The sequence below is a fragment of the Tubulanus polymorphus genome, chromosome 4, assembly GCF_964204645.1.
Source record: "Tubulanus polymorphus chromosome 4, tnTubPoly1.2, whole genome shotgun sequence".
Classification (NCBI taxonomy): Eukaryota; Metazoa; Nemertea; class Palaeonemertea; order Tubulaniformes; family Tubulanidae; genus Tubulanus; species Tubulanus polymorphus.
In genome coordinates, this window is record NC_134028.1 from 19,099,583 (window position 1) to 19,113,300 (window position 13,718).

The window sequence follows — 13,718 nt, forward strand, 5'->3', positions numbered from 1 at the left end:
AGATTTAACATCCATTTGGTGGACTACCAAGTCATGTTGCACAGCTAGCTGTATGAGCACTCTAACTGACGTTAAACGTGCAGTTTGGGAAAACATCTCACCAAAATCTATTCCAGCAACTTGCAAGTAACCTTTCGCAACAAAACGTGCCTTGTATTGTTTCTGCCCATTGGCATCACTCTTGATTGCGTATACCCGGCGACCCCCCACTACTTGACGGTCTTCTGGAACTGTTGATAACTCGAAAGTAGCCTCTACAAATTACCTGGAGTATGAGACATATAATAACAATAATCAATATTCATACAAGAAGTGGCATTTACATAATCATTATCTTCATTGTCACTTAAAACATAGTCTTGAAGATAGGAAGGTTTGCGACTTTCCCTTTTGGGATATTTACGATCAGTGTTTTGATCACTACTATTTGTTACGTCAGATTTTTCGACAGTAGTTTCCTCACTGGGATTTGAATTTTCAACATCTGCTTCATTACTACTCAGAAGTGCCTACGGGCGGCTAGAAACAATTCTTTGTGAACTGTGAGTCTAGTACTCTTCCATTTACGCTCCGCACATTTTCATCATGGACTTTGTGCCTTACATTTCACACATTTTGCATCATGGACTTTGTCGTGATCCTCGTCGAGACAAACGTAAGGTTACACGCTTGATTTTAACCGGAGCATGTTGATCGAGAGCAGCGCCTAACTCCAGATTGAAATATGTGAGACAATCAGTGACGTCGGTGAATTGGGAAATACCATCATTTATGACTGATAGGCGTGCTTTGAAAGAATCAGTGTCAATGTCCTGAAGCTTCCTGGTAGGTAGAGTGGCATGAGTTAATATCAGCTTAGGCTGCCGTAGACCACAGACCACAAGGTTGTAATCGGATACCAATTCACCGACACTCAACGACCGAAGAAAATTGGCGTCACTTCTCGTTATAACCACATCCAGAATATGACCAGCTCAATGTGTCGGTTTAGACAAATGCTGAGAGAGTGCAAAAGTATCCAGAATGTCGGAGAACTGCTTTGAATCAGGCAATGCAGGTTTGTACAAATGAAAGTTTATATCGCCAACTATAACTATGTCGTCGGTGGTACTCAACAGAGACTGCAGGAGTTCAGTCAACTCAACGAAGAATTTAGCAATGGTCAGTTTATTAGCACGAGAAGGTGGTGGTCGATAAATCACGATACATCTAAGCCGATTTTCAGTCAGGCAAATCTGCAGCTGCATCACTTCAAAGGTTATAATTGAGTCCGATTTGAGTATTTTGACTGAACTGGATGTGCCTTTGATGAGAACACCAACACCACCATAACCTTTGTTCCCAGCAGGCGGTAGCTTGTGAATCTTAAATCCATCTCTGTTAAGGGCTTTGACGAAATATTCATCCTTAGCAGAATTTGTTAACCATGTTTCAGTCAGGCAGAGAATGTCGAGGTTATTTTCAATTACGCTATCCCAGATGTTGTCAATTTTATTTCTGACTGACCTACAGTTTAGTAGCCCCTAAGGTCAAGTGACGTTTTCCACCATGGTGGTTTCGCCTGGTTGATGGTCGTTTATATATGCTTAATGATCTAAGTTTGTCCCTGAGTGCACTGTGCATGACTGATTTGATATTGATGAGCGACTTGACAGTTGTATAGTCCATTTCGATACCAGCTTGACTTGGTTGATTCATAACCGTGCATGGATGATCGTCTATCTCTATGTATAGTAGTCCACACAGAATAAACTTTAATAGTTTCCAGAATTTAAATCCAGTCAAAATCACCATATCCATTTTATTCAAGCAGTGCTAATTGTCACCAAGATGAAATCCACTGATAGTTACATATTCATACAATTGTCCAGCAGTGAACTAGATATATTACTGGAGGAAAACTTGAGTTTAGATAGAGCAGACAGGAGCAGCAAATTAAGCGCTCACTAGCGACCTCTATCAATTGTTATGAGGCTTATACACTAAATAGGCAGGACTTGTCCTGTCGTACCCGACAAAAATACCTTGTTCACAACTGTCATCTAATTTTGACTTGTTTTGGGTATAAGCGTAACACGTACGACCAAAAGTGTGCATGTGGCTCAAGTTTGGCTGCCTGCCAAGAAGCGCCTCATATGGAGTTTTCTTCAGACGAGTGTTAAAACACCTGTTCGTTATGTACGCTGCTGTTAGAACAGCCTACGTCCACAGTTGTTATGGTAATTTAGCCTCTAATAGGAGACATCTCACCATTTTGAAAAGTGACCTCCATGACATCTCAGCCGTGCCATTTAGGTGAGGTGCGGACTTTTCATGTTTTTATCTGTTTTTCTATCAACAAGGATTCAAATTCCTTGGAAATGAATTCCCCGCCACCATCACTCCTTACACTTTTAACTATATTCACCTTCCCATATGGGGCTATGTCGGCTAAAAAGGTTCTAAATGCATGTAAAGCATCAGCTTTCTTCTTAATAAAATACACTGACACTACATTAGAATAATCATCTACACAGCATAAGGCGTATTGAAACCTTTATCATCAACTGGTTTGATTGGCCCTGCCAAATCACAATGTATTAGGTTAAACGGGGCTTTTGCTCTTTCATTTGGTGCACGATTTCTAGACTGAGGCATTTTTCCTAGTACACATTCTTTACATTTAAAATCTCTTTTAGGACCTGTAATTTTCATACCTTTGACCACTTTCTCTAACCTAATTATATCGGGTACATTACAATGCCCATGAATACAGTGCCATTCACATAAACTATGTGCTTCTTTTTCGCAGGAGATGGTATTATACATAAAATACAGACGACCATGTTTTCTGAAATTAAAAAAAGTACCATCTTTAGCAGTAAGATTACCAGAATCTGAATAAAAATTCACCTTTGCACCTTGTCCAGTTGCCGCCTGGACCGAAAAAATATTTTGTTTAAATTTGGGCATAAACAGAGTTCTTTCTAATATAACTTTATGCGTGTTTGCGTGTGAGTCGGTCAGGGAAACCTGCCCATTTCCCCTTTTAAGCTCTATATTGTTCTTTCTAGTTCCGTCTGCTAGCTCGATGAAATGTTCCGCTGGTTTAAAGTTATCATCGAATGAAAGAAATTTTGTCTCGTCGTTCAGGATATGAGTGGTGGCACCACAATCCACGAGTAAACTGTTATTACCAGAATTTATTGTATACCCGCTGTTGTTATCGGAGTTCACACTAAAAATGAACGAGTTTTTATCGCTGTTGTTTCCGAATACGAATTTAGCTGCATCGTGACCTTGTCCTCATTGTAGTTTCCTACAGAAATTAGTATCATGTGTATCGCTTGCAGTATTCGCACCATCGCCGTGGTCTGTTTTGTTTACAATCTTTCGCAATGTGACCTGGTTTATGACATCGATAACTTTCAACCTGACAGCCACTTTTAACTCTACGATTCTGTGGCCTACCCCTCGCACTGCTGTGGTAGTTTGTAGTATTATTTACATGTAACACGCTGTCATCATATGCACTCAATTGTGATTGAGCTTTATTCATTTCGGCAAAGTTTTTCAACGCAACTTTAAATTCTGCGAAAGAAATCACAACTTTTTGATTAATAACCGTTGTAAACGGCTTAAATTCTTCGGGTAAACCTTTAATGATCATTGCCACTAGTAAACTATCGCTTATGTTCTCTTCAGCAGACTTAAGGAACGCAGCAGCTGTTTCAGCTCTTAAAACATAATCAGTCGTGCTCTCATCGGCACTCATCTTCAGAGAGTTCATGGTATAAACTAATTATTTTAGGCTTACCCTTTGATAGGTAATGTTCACGTAGAGTTGAAAGTCCTTTTTCACCATTGTCTTTTGCATCGCACATAATTAGGGATAACGAGCGATCATCGAGGCATTGTACGAGCTCGGCGTATGCTTCAGCCTTCTTATTCACGAGCTGCTCGCCCACGAGTTGTGATCTTCCGGTCACCACATCGTGCATTTTCTGGATTCTTATATATCCTAAGAATTTGGTTTCCCATAACTCATACTTGCGCTCATCACCATCATATACAGGTGCTCGAGACCTGGGCCCATAACCTGTTGCCATTTTCGGGGGATCTCGATGGATGATGACGGAATAGAGACTGGCTTCCATTGTGATAAAACAACCTTGAGAGCCTTTTTATTGTGTAGCTAAACTACATAACTACATAATCAAATAGATGGCAGCACTGTCCATATTTCTTTACAGGGTGCAGCAAAACTAAATACAAACAATAAATCTAGCTAGGGTACATATTTTGACAGTAGGGTTGTGTTACCTTGTGTTGTGTCTTGTATAAGGGCACATTTTCCACCACCTGGCTTAGAAGAGGACTTTAAATTTAAGGGACATCAATGGCCTAAACTTAAGAAATAAAACCTAGACGTGCCAAAAATAATTGTAAAGATCTGCTTAAAAGTCATATATTAAAATTTTTTTCTAACTAAAATCTTGAAAGTAATCCAACCACTGCTTCATGTTTGTCAGGCTTCTCATAGGATTCACAGAGTGGTGCCTGTTCTATCCTAGATACAGCTTGTAGGTCCTCATTTCTTTCGACATATGTTATGAGCTCATCGAAGCATTGGTCAATAGGTACATGTATTCGGGATTTAAAGAAGAATTACATCAATATGAACTATGCTGATATAATGCGTGTGAGTGGAAAAAAATTATGAAATATATTTTCATCACATCAAGCCCAAGAAGCAGGACGGATAAATAAATAAGTGCACACAATTAGCAGCCAACAGATATAGAGTATAGATATAGAGTATGATTGAGTTACAGGTATGTTGTAAAATTAACTATAATATCGCACCCTTCAATATTATTGAAAGCAATGGTTAGATAGTTTTACTGTATTTATTAAAATAAAACACACAGAAAGAAACAAGATTCTTCTCCTCAGAGAAGTCCTGCATTCTCATTATAATGGAGAGCTGCCAGATAGATCCTGCAATATACCGGTATTATTATCTCAACAATACATGTATTTCCAAAATGTATATAAGAACTGGCACCAATGGATACAAATTGGCTAGAAGATAACATACCTACTGCACGTTCCTTGGTTTGAGAATTTTAACATCTTAGGAGCAAAACGATTAACCACACTATGGTAACACTACGCCGCTAGTCTGACCAAGAGATGACATGTTTGTTACATCTCCAACGAATAGCTTTTTGGTCAACAGGTTTACAACTTTCTCGCAAGCTTCACTTCCTGTATACAGAGTTAATTACCATTTCGAAGGAAAATATACCAAAATATATCAAATTTTCTTTTTAGTTATAAAGTGTACCTGGTCTCAACCATTTCTTCGGTTTTTCTAATGGACTGTGGCGACAGTTCTGGTGGATATTTTGAATATGTTCATTTGTTGAAGTCCATTTCCTCCTGATTTCTTCTTTATCACCAGGCGATGATGATTGAGCACACCAGTAGAGATGATATGTAATGCTCTTCATCCACAATTTCACAATAGGAAATGATTTGGAGATGGCGTCCAGTTTCTTAGCCAAATCTGAAAATAGATAAAAAGTTTTCAAATTTACAACTTTCATTAAAGTCACTTGATAAGTCCACAGTTTATGGCTTACGGAGAGTATTTGCCAAAAATTCACTTTTCACTACATGCCAGCAATCAAAATAATGGGGAATATTCCAGGATACCCTAATCCATTTGGCAACTTGGCGGTGACAATCGGTTATAATAGCTTCCATAGTGAAACCCTCCAAGTCCTTTCAACATCGTTTCAATCCCTCAAGGTCCGTATTGTAACTATTGCCAGTTTCATTGCTCTGAAAGAGAACAAATAATTTCACAAATCAAGCATCCCCTCCTAGTATCAGCTGACTGCCTTTCAAGTTTTCTAATATTTTCGCTTTCGATTTTGTCCATGTTTCATTAATTGCTTTATAAAGAAATCGAGCTTGATGGTTGAAAAACGTCCTAACAGTTTGGCACTGTATATTTATAAACCTGAAAAGATACAATAGATTAAAGAAATACGTATAATTTAATAATATTTTCATTTAATTCGCATTTTATCATAATGTACCGAAATATGCGAAGTGCCTTTTCTGGGCAGGAGCCAGTAAACAGAATGCTTGCACTCAGTAAGATGTTTAGTACTTGAATTTGGTTGATCAGGGGTTGATTCTGCCATTCATTCGTTAAGCCGCAACAAGTACACTTGGTACGAACTCGTAAGAAAGTACATTTAGTCTGGAAAAAGAAATCATGTACCGGTAGCTGTTTTTTTTTCAGTTGAAATGATAAAAATGCAACCTTCTCCACCAACCTGTTTATAACAATCATTCTCCCCTCCACACAAGATACACACAACCAAAAGTTGAAGCAGAGAGGATTCAAATACTATGTGTTTCTTTCTCTTTTGATAAGGCAAATCTTCATCGCTTCTGTAAGTAAATCAAAGGAAAAAGTCAAAATCAGTTGTTAGCCCTCAAAAAGAATGTATTATATCATATTTGTAGAGTGTACCTACTTCATTTCGTGAAATACCCCATTTTCCTCCTCCTCCTCTTCATCACTTGGAATGTAACTTTTATCACTCTCTGTATCTGTATCAGAGCTGTCACTTGCTGATCCAAAATCGTCTTGCTCATCTATATCTAGTCTCCTTGGCTTTTTGGGCTGTGGAGAAGAAACTTGAGTCCCTACTGATATGAGCTGTGGTCGAACTTATTTTGACAGGTGAGGCACTTTTGCTTGTATTTCATCCAAAGTTTGGCAAGCTAAAGGAGAAGAAAATAATCAAAATGTATAATACGATTGGTCACTATGCAAAATGATAAGTGAAAAACTAGTTTGGTGTGTCTATGAATTCTAAAAAAGATTTAGCCATTAATTACCTTTATGGTGCACTTCAGAAAGTGGCTCAACTCCAGAGATGTCAAAATCTACTTGACTATCATCACAAGTATCTGCGACAGCATTATCCACTAACTGTTGCCTCTCTCGCTTGGCATAGGCTAACCTGGGTTCACTAGCGCAGATATTTGGTGTTGAAGACACAAACGTTTCTGAGGGTTCTGACTTCGGAGACTCGACTTGCAGCAAATGGATTGTGGGAACGGCATCAGATTTTAGACGAAGTTTTCAAGATAAAATAATTGTCAATTAATTCATTATGACCTCTTTCAGTAATTGGACCTAGGGCTCTACATCATCTCTGACTATATAGGCCTAATGAACCAGCAGCCTCCTACACCCAGCTCAACCATTGACCATTTTTTTGTTTTAGATAAGAATTAAACATCAAATTGAAACTATAGTAGTTGGCTAATTATTACCACTGGTGCTGTCAGGTCATATTATAGACATATACTGCTGGTCAGATAATTGAAAAATGTATTTGAATTATGCCTAATAACTGCTTATGATTTTGCGTATCCGAGTTCATGTGCCATCATGTTAGAAAAAGCCTCGTCAGAAAAGTGCTTGTAGCAAAGTTGGCTGGTTTGAGTGGGCTGAAAGTTTTTCCTCTTCGTGCGCACGAAAGCCGTCCATATTTCTAGCTCTCGCTTGGTCTTTTGGCCACTCAAACTTCGAACAATACATGAGAGCAATACATGGCTATACACTGCCGGGGCATTGTGAAAATTAGCGTTAATTTGCGGAATCTTCGGTGAATGAATGTAGTAGTAGAACGCTTCCGGGTATGCCACTGGCAAGGACTTCTCAGAATGACGTCATCAATATCGACGCGCAACCGCAAGCGTCCTGTTGCTAGGGCCGATGCTACAGGCTTTTCTTGGGATTGGATAATGATATTTAATTTTTTTTTTCACGAAACTACTATAGACGTATATGGTGATCATTTTATTAAAAAAAAATTAGATTTAAAATTTTTTCCTACCTCTTCATGACTCCTTTAAAGTTAATACATTTTATTTCTAGTTGTTAACTGTTCATGGTCGTACCAAAGAACAGAAAGGTATTGAAACCGGACTTGCTAAGTGGGAATTCATTAAAGCTGTCAAGTGAGTACTGTAATTTGTACCTATTCACCAACCATTCACTCAATCTCAATAAATGGATTTCTTAAAAATATTATGCCCAATAGAAAATCCCAAATAATCAAATGGACAGCATATGTTATCAAAACATGATTATTTCATAGCTGCTAATCCAACATTCATGGGATTTTATAGTTTGTCCCACTGTCCTGGGAAGCATTTAAATGTCATGGATTTATTTTGGCTTTTGTCACAGAAAAACTCTTGACAGTTTTTATTAATTTCCAAATTTTCAACCGAAAGTTGGCTATTTTTTGCAAGCAGTAGGAGAATAAGTAATTGATATACACCTCAGGAGTGATATAATAAGCCAAGTGAACACTGCGGCGCTAGCAGTCAATGCTCAAGAGTGATTTGATATGACAAGTGAACACTGTTGCACTAGTGGATGCTACCTCACTTCCTACACATTGAGTTCATTTTTCAGCATGATCATTTATAGCCTTATATACATACAATATTTTGATTTAATTCCTTTGTTGAATCTTGCTTCTTTCAGAGATGCAGTAAAAATCCCAGTATTCGCTAATGGCAATATACAGTATTTGGAAGATGTAAACCGGTGTTTAGAGGAAACTGGTGTTGATGGTGTTATGACAGCAGAAGGAAATCTGCATAATCCGGCATTATTCTCTGGTATCAATCCTCCAATATGGCAGATGGCCGAAGAATATCTAGATTTAGTCAAAGAATATCCATGTCCATTGTCTTATGTGAGAGGTCATCTATTTAAGTTGTTTCATCATGCGTAAGTTTGATAAGTCTTCTAAATGGTTAATATTTTTAAAATTATCACAAAACTTGTTGCCTCAACGATGTTTCGTCAATTCATTTTTAGCTTAAACATTCATCTTGATATTAGGCATGAACTCGCTAAAGCTAAGAATCTCTCAGACATGTTTCGGATTACTAAATCACTTAAGCTACGCTGTCAGGTTCGTAATCAATTAATTCTAAGTGAATCTCTCACCAAATTGTCTCTTTCTATTATGCATACTGTTGTCCCTTCCTGTCTGTCCGCTGAGGTTTACATTCCCTAGAACCGAATTTTTTCCTAAAACTCAACGGAGAGGTTGTACTAGATGATGGAAGTAAATTTTGGTATTGATCATTTCGCCAACAGACAACAATGCCTTGTGTATATAGATCTTCACACCCTCTCAATAACCATCGCACATTGTATTGATACTTCACAGACAATTGTTGTGTTGTTTGCTGTAAGTAATTCATTGATTTTAGGTTTTGACAAATTGTGAGTGGAAACTGATTGGATTTTGGACCTGTAAGTCAAAGTTCAAGGTCACTGAAAGCCATTTTGTCTTTCATTTCCAGGCCCCAAAAATTACCAGTCCTAATTGATACAAGAAAAAGTCTACTGTGCTTAAGAAACAAGAAGCAAAGGGACAAATTCCCTTATTATATCACTTTGTCGACATGCAACTATAAATGTTCGAAATCTTGCATACATACCGGGTAATGAACGACTCTTTATATGTATTTCAGGAAGATATGGCAAAGGCAGATAATGATCCGAATACATTTTCATCTTATAAATTGCCACTACCTCATTGGTTATGTCAGCCATATGAAAGACCACCACAGTATGTATCCGAATTCTCTCATAACTATCATTAATTTTGTTGCTGGTGGAGGCTTATCAAAGATGAAGTTGAGTAGAACCCACTATTAGCAGTACCGGTCTACTCGGTAATCCTATCAAACTGGTAGAATGATTAAAAGTTTTTCTGTCCCCAATGTTTCTGACAAACATCCTAAAATCTATACCGGTATTTGTCTATACTGGTTACAATTTTGCTGATCCCCACGCTACCGCCATAGGCAAAATATACATGTTTATAGTCCTGCCTATTGGTACATTTAAGTCATAGGTAAGTCAGACTTATTTATCATTTTATAATCCAGATGTTGTGCATTCATTCATTTGTTTGAATTAATAGTTGTACCTTATAATTTCAAGTTGGATGTCTTTGAGTTGAGTGATGTTTCTAGTTGCTGAAGATATTTTCATACATACTATCTTCTTCTTTGTAATATCAGTGTTTTCCATCAGATCTGACTTAAGTGGGCTTGACTGTAGCTTGATTATCTTCAAAATGAATGTGTGCAGCCATGTTTTTGTTTCCATGTATGGTAGGGGTGGCCCCTTAGAATATTCAAGACAAAACAACAGTCAAATCCATTCCTTTCACAAGAAGTTGCGACAAGGTGACTCAATTTTGATGGTCTGCTTAGTGTGTCCTTCATGGAAACTGTTGTTCTTGATAATACTGGACCTGTATCACTCGATGAGATTTTATATTTCTATTTAGAACCACTGACATAACTCCAAAAGAAAATGTTAGTGAACTGAGAACCAACAAACGACACAATGATCAAGTGATTGTAGATGAAAATGGACAGCCAATGTCACGCAATAAGATTAAGAAACTTTTACGAAATCCTCAGAAACAATTGAACAATAAACCGAAAATCGTGTATGAAATATGTTCCGCATGCCGTAATCCGAAGGTATGTATGTTTATTCAGCCAATCAAAATGCATTTGCAGAGATGTTTATATTTACCCATTTTCTTTGTTGAAGGGAATGAAACTTAAATTATGCCTCAGGAAAAAAGTCCCATATGTAATATTCTTATTTCTTTTTTTTCACAAATACGGTCAACCTCGGTTAATCCGTCTTCAGTTAAACCGAATAAGTGCTTATTCCGTATAAATAAATTGGTCCTGTTTTTCAGTAACGTTATTCCCTATAAAATTCTATGTCTAATTCGTACTCTATTTTCACTTATTCCGTAGACAAATGCATGGCCCCGTTGTCCAATTTATATGTACATCCTTATGTGTAATCCGTATAAGCTGTATCAGCTGTTGGGAACATAGACTTGAAGTGAAAAAAGTATAAACATCTGTAATCTAATGAGGTTAATGTGGTCAGTAGGAAATATGAGAAACTAACACAACACTCAAGTTAATCCATCAATGTCATAGTCTCAAACTACACTCAATATTCAGTACAGATGCTTATAGCCGCGATCACATGAGCATTTTGGCCCGGAACAACTGTTCATATGGGTGCCAAATGGGCCCAAGTCTATTTGGCCCGGGCCAAATTTGGCCCGACCAAATACGTCGGACCAGGCCCGAGCCAAATTTTAGCACCAGACAAATGATTGCGTTTGAATTGCAACTGGCACCGGAAATGATCCACTTCGCTTTGTTTGAACAATGTTTAGTGTCGAGTGAATGGTTTGCTTGTGAACGCGCTCTCTTATTAGGCACAAGCCAAATTTGGCCCGGGCCTGATCTGTGCCAATTTGGCCAGGGCCAAATCGTCTCCGTGTGATCGCAGCTATTATCTGTCAATCAGCAAAAGTCCTTTGATGAAGCGCCCTCATGTACATGGCCTGTGGGTTATCTGTACTAGACACACGATGGCTTCAAATCGTCCTACTCTACTGAAACCAGTTGGTTTGTGTTTCATCACACCAGGGGGTATTTTCATTTCAAGTATAAATGATATCAAATGGATCTAATGAACCATCGGATACTATGAACTTTTTATTCCTCTCAATGGATTGTTAGAATGTGGTTCTACTGTAGTAGTCATCCACGGTTTGAGAGATAACCAGCTATTATAGGGATTGTGCACTTAAATCATAGTCTATACAGGTAATAGTTAATTCGTATCAATTACGAATTATCTGTTATCTGTTTATCACTTAATCCGTACTAAAAAGCTCAGTCCCTAGTGATACGGATTAACTGAGGTTGACTGTATGTTATTTTGCTACACTTGCAGGATTTAAATTTTCATAAGCTTTCAGGTTACCACTTTTATCCCGCTACTCAGTGTAAATAATAACAACAGTTTTGCCGCAGCTAATCTGCACAATTTTATCATTAACCACGGGCCCTAAACGAATACGTAGGTCCCACCACATATCCTTCATTCTGGACCCATGATTAAATCGAGATGTACGTTATGTCAGTGTCCAACATTACTTTTTTGTGAAATCAGTGAGCCACTTAGTCTTGGGACATTTTTTTCCTTCCTCATATTCAAGTAGGGATATTTTTTCTGGAACATTTATTTTCCTGCATTGGTATTCATATAAGCCTATTTCAAAACAACAGCAATGGAATGAACTGAATAGTACATTTCTCTGGCAGTCTTGATGTGCGTAGGTTCACTGAAGTGGCTTTTGACATAAGCATATAAGTAATTTTCGTCACCAATTACAACCCATTAATGTTCAGTAGATGAAAAACTTAATTTTGCATTCTTTGATTGTTGTAAAAAATGAGATTTTTGATCGGCCGTGCTGATTCATGGTGTGAGTACAAAACCCAAATAATTGTTGCTAGTCGTGATCAAGCCTCAGTTCCCGAGTACTTTTCAGTCTAGTATCACAGCACCACTGATAGGGTATGGGGGTCATCCCCAGAAAATTTATACCACCTCAAGATCCGATTTGCGACATTAATGGACATGAATTTTAATTTTCTTTGTATCCAAAATAAGGAGAATTATCATTTATCCATTACCGATTATCATAGTAGCTGCTATGATGCTATTTATTCTTTCAGGGTGGTAAATGTGAACATCACCTTTGCAAACCATGCTGTAAAGAGAAGACAACCACTCAAAGTCTTGACTGTAATGGTAAGGGTACATCATAATTGTTAGGTTTTTGCCATTTCAGAGGTCTATCCATTTTTTGAATTTTTCTTATTTGCTTACAGGACATAGATTCTTATTTGAAACCAAGGGGAAACCGGTCACATTGAATGTTGAAAACAAGAAAAACAAATTAGAAGCCACTGGTGACGAAATTATCTGTGATTCTTGATCATAATAAATGCTTATATGTTCAATTGACGCAAGGTCTTTATCCATTTTTTTGCATTTTCTTATTTGCTTACAAGACATAGATTCTTATTTGAAACCAAGGCGAAACCGGTCACATGGAATAATAAAAATAAAGGTCCAGTGGCTCGCCTAACTGGTATGTAGTAAAAAGATCTGTCACGAATAGGCTACCGGTATGCAAAAACTCATTTCATTAAAAGTCAAACAAGAAAAAAATATAACAAAAAGGACTCAATTTTGGTCAGTGTGAACTTTTAATGATAACTGACTTTGAACGAGAATGAAATCTTCGAAAAATAGATTATTGGAATTTTTGTCTCAACAAATGTTCAAAATTTTGATACATCCCTTGAATGACGTAAAACAACTAAAATTATGAGTGACCCGTTAATATACGCTACAAACTTAGTGAGACTAAGCCTCCGTTTCATCATTATCATATGGACAATAAGGACAGAAGCTCCAAAGTTCTTCAAATTTGAGGCCAGTGCTTATTACTGACGAATAATTTATTGACTGACATGGTTTTTAATAATTTCACGATAGGATTGCTTTAAGTAGGCAGGCAAGCTTACGACTTCAATCAGATCGTTGTTACACACGATATACACCTGGACATTTTATCCATGATTAACCCGAGTTCCTTCAAGTCATTAAAGGCTGAACATGGCAATTTTATTATTTCTATAGGTTTGTATAGTTTGTATCAAATTAATAAATATCAATACCGGTATGTTTGTGTTGATTTCTGTTTTAA

The 13,718-nt window shown here is 37.5% G+C and overlaps 1 protein-coding gene across 11 annotated transcripts in view; it reads left to right on the plus strand.

Moving 5' to 3' along the window:
* The window catches only part of LOC141904043 (tRNA-dihydrouridine(16/17) synthase [NAD(P)(+)]-like), a 100,491-nt gene extending 87,526 nt beyond the window's left edge, over positions 1 to 12,965 (plus strand). For all 11 annotated transcript variants that reach the window (XM_074792489.1, XM_074792486.1, XM_074792488.1 and 8 more), the window contains 7 exons: positions 7,952 to 8,034; positions 8,570 to 8,818; positions 8,909 to 9,005; positions 9,574 to 9,671; positions 10,401 to 10,599; positions 12,679 to 12,754; positions 12,835 to 12,965. In XM_074792489.1, the coding sequence (XP_074648590.1) occupies positions 7,952 to 8,034; positions 8,570 to 8,818; positions 8,909 to 9,005; positions 9,574 to 9,671; positions 10,401 to 10,599; positions 12,679 to 12,754; positions 12,835 to 12,941 (909 nt within the window). In that variant the 3' untranslated portion in view covers positions 12,942 to 12,965. The remainder of the gene's footprint in view (positions 1 to 7,951; positions 8,035 to 8,569; positions 8,819 to 8,908; positions 9,006 to 9,573; positions 9,672 to 10,400; positions 10,600 to 12,678; positions 12,755 to 12,834) is intronic.
* Positions 12,966 to 13,718: the final 753 nt, after the last annotated feature.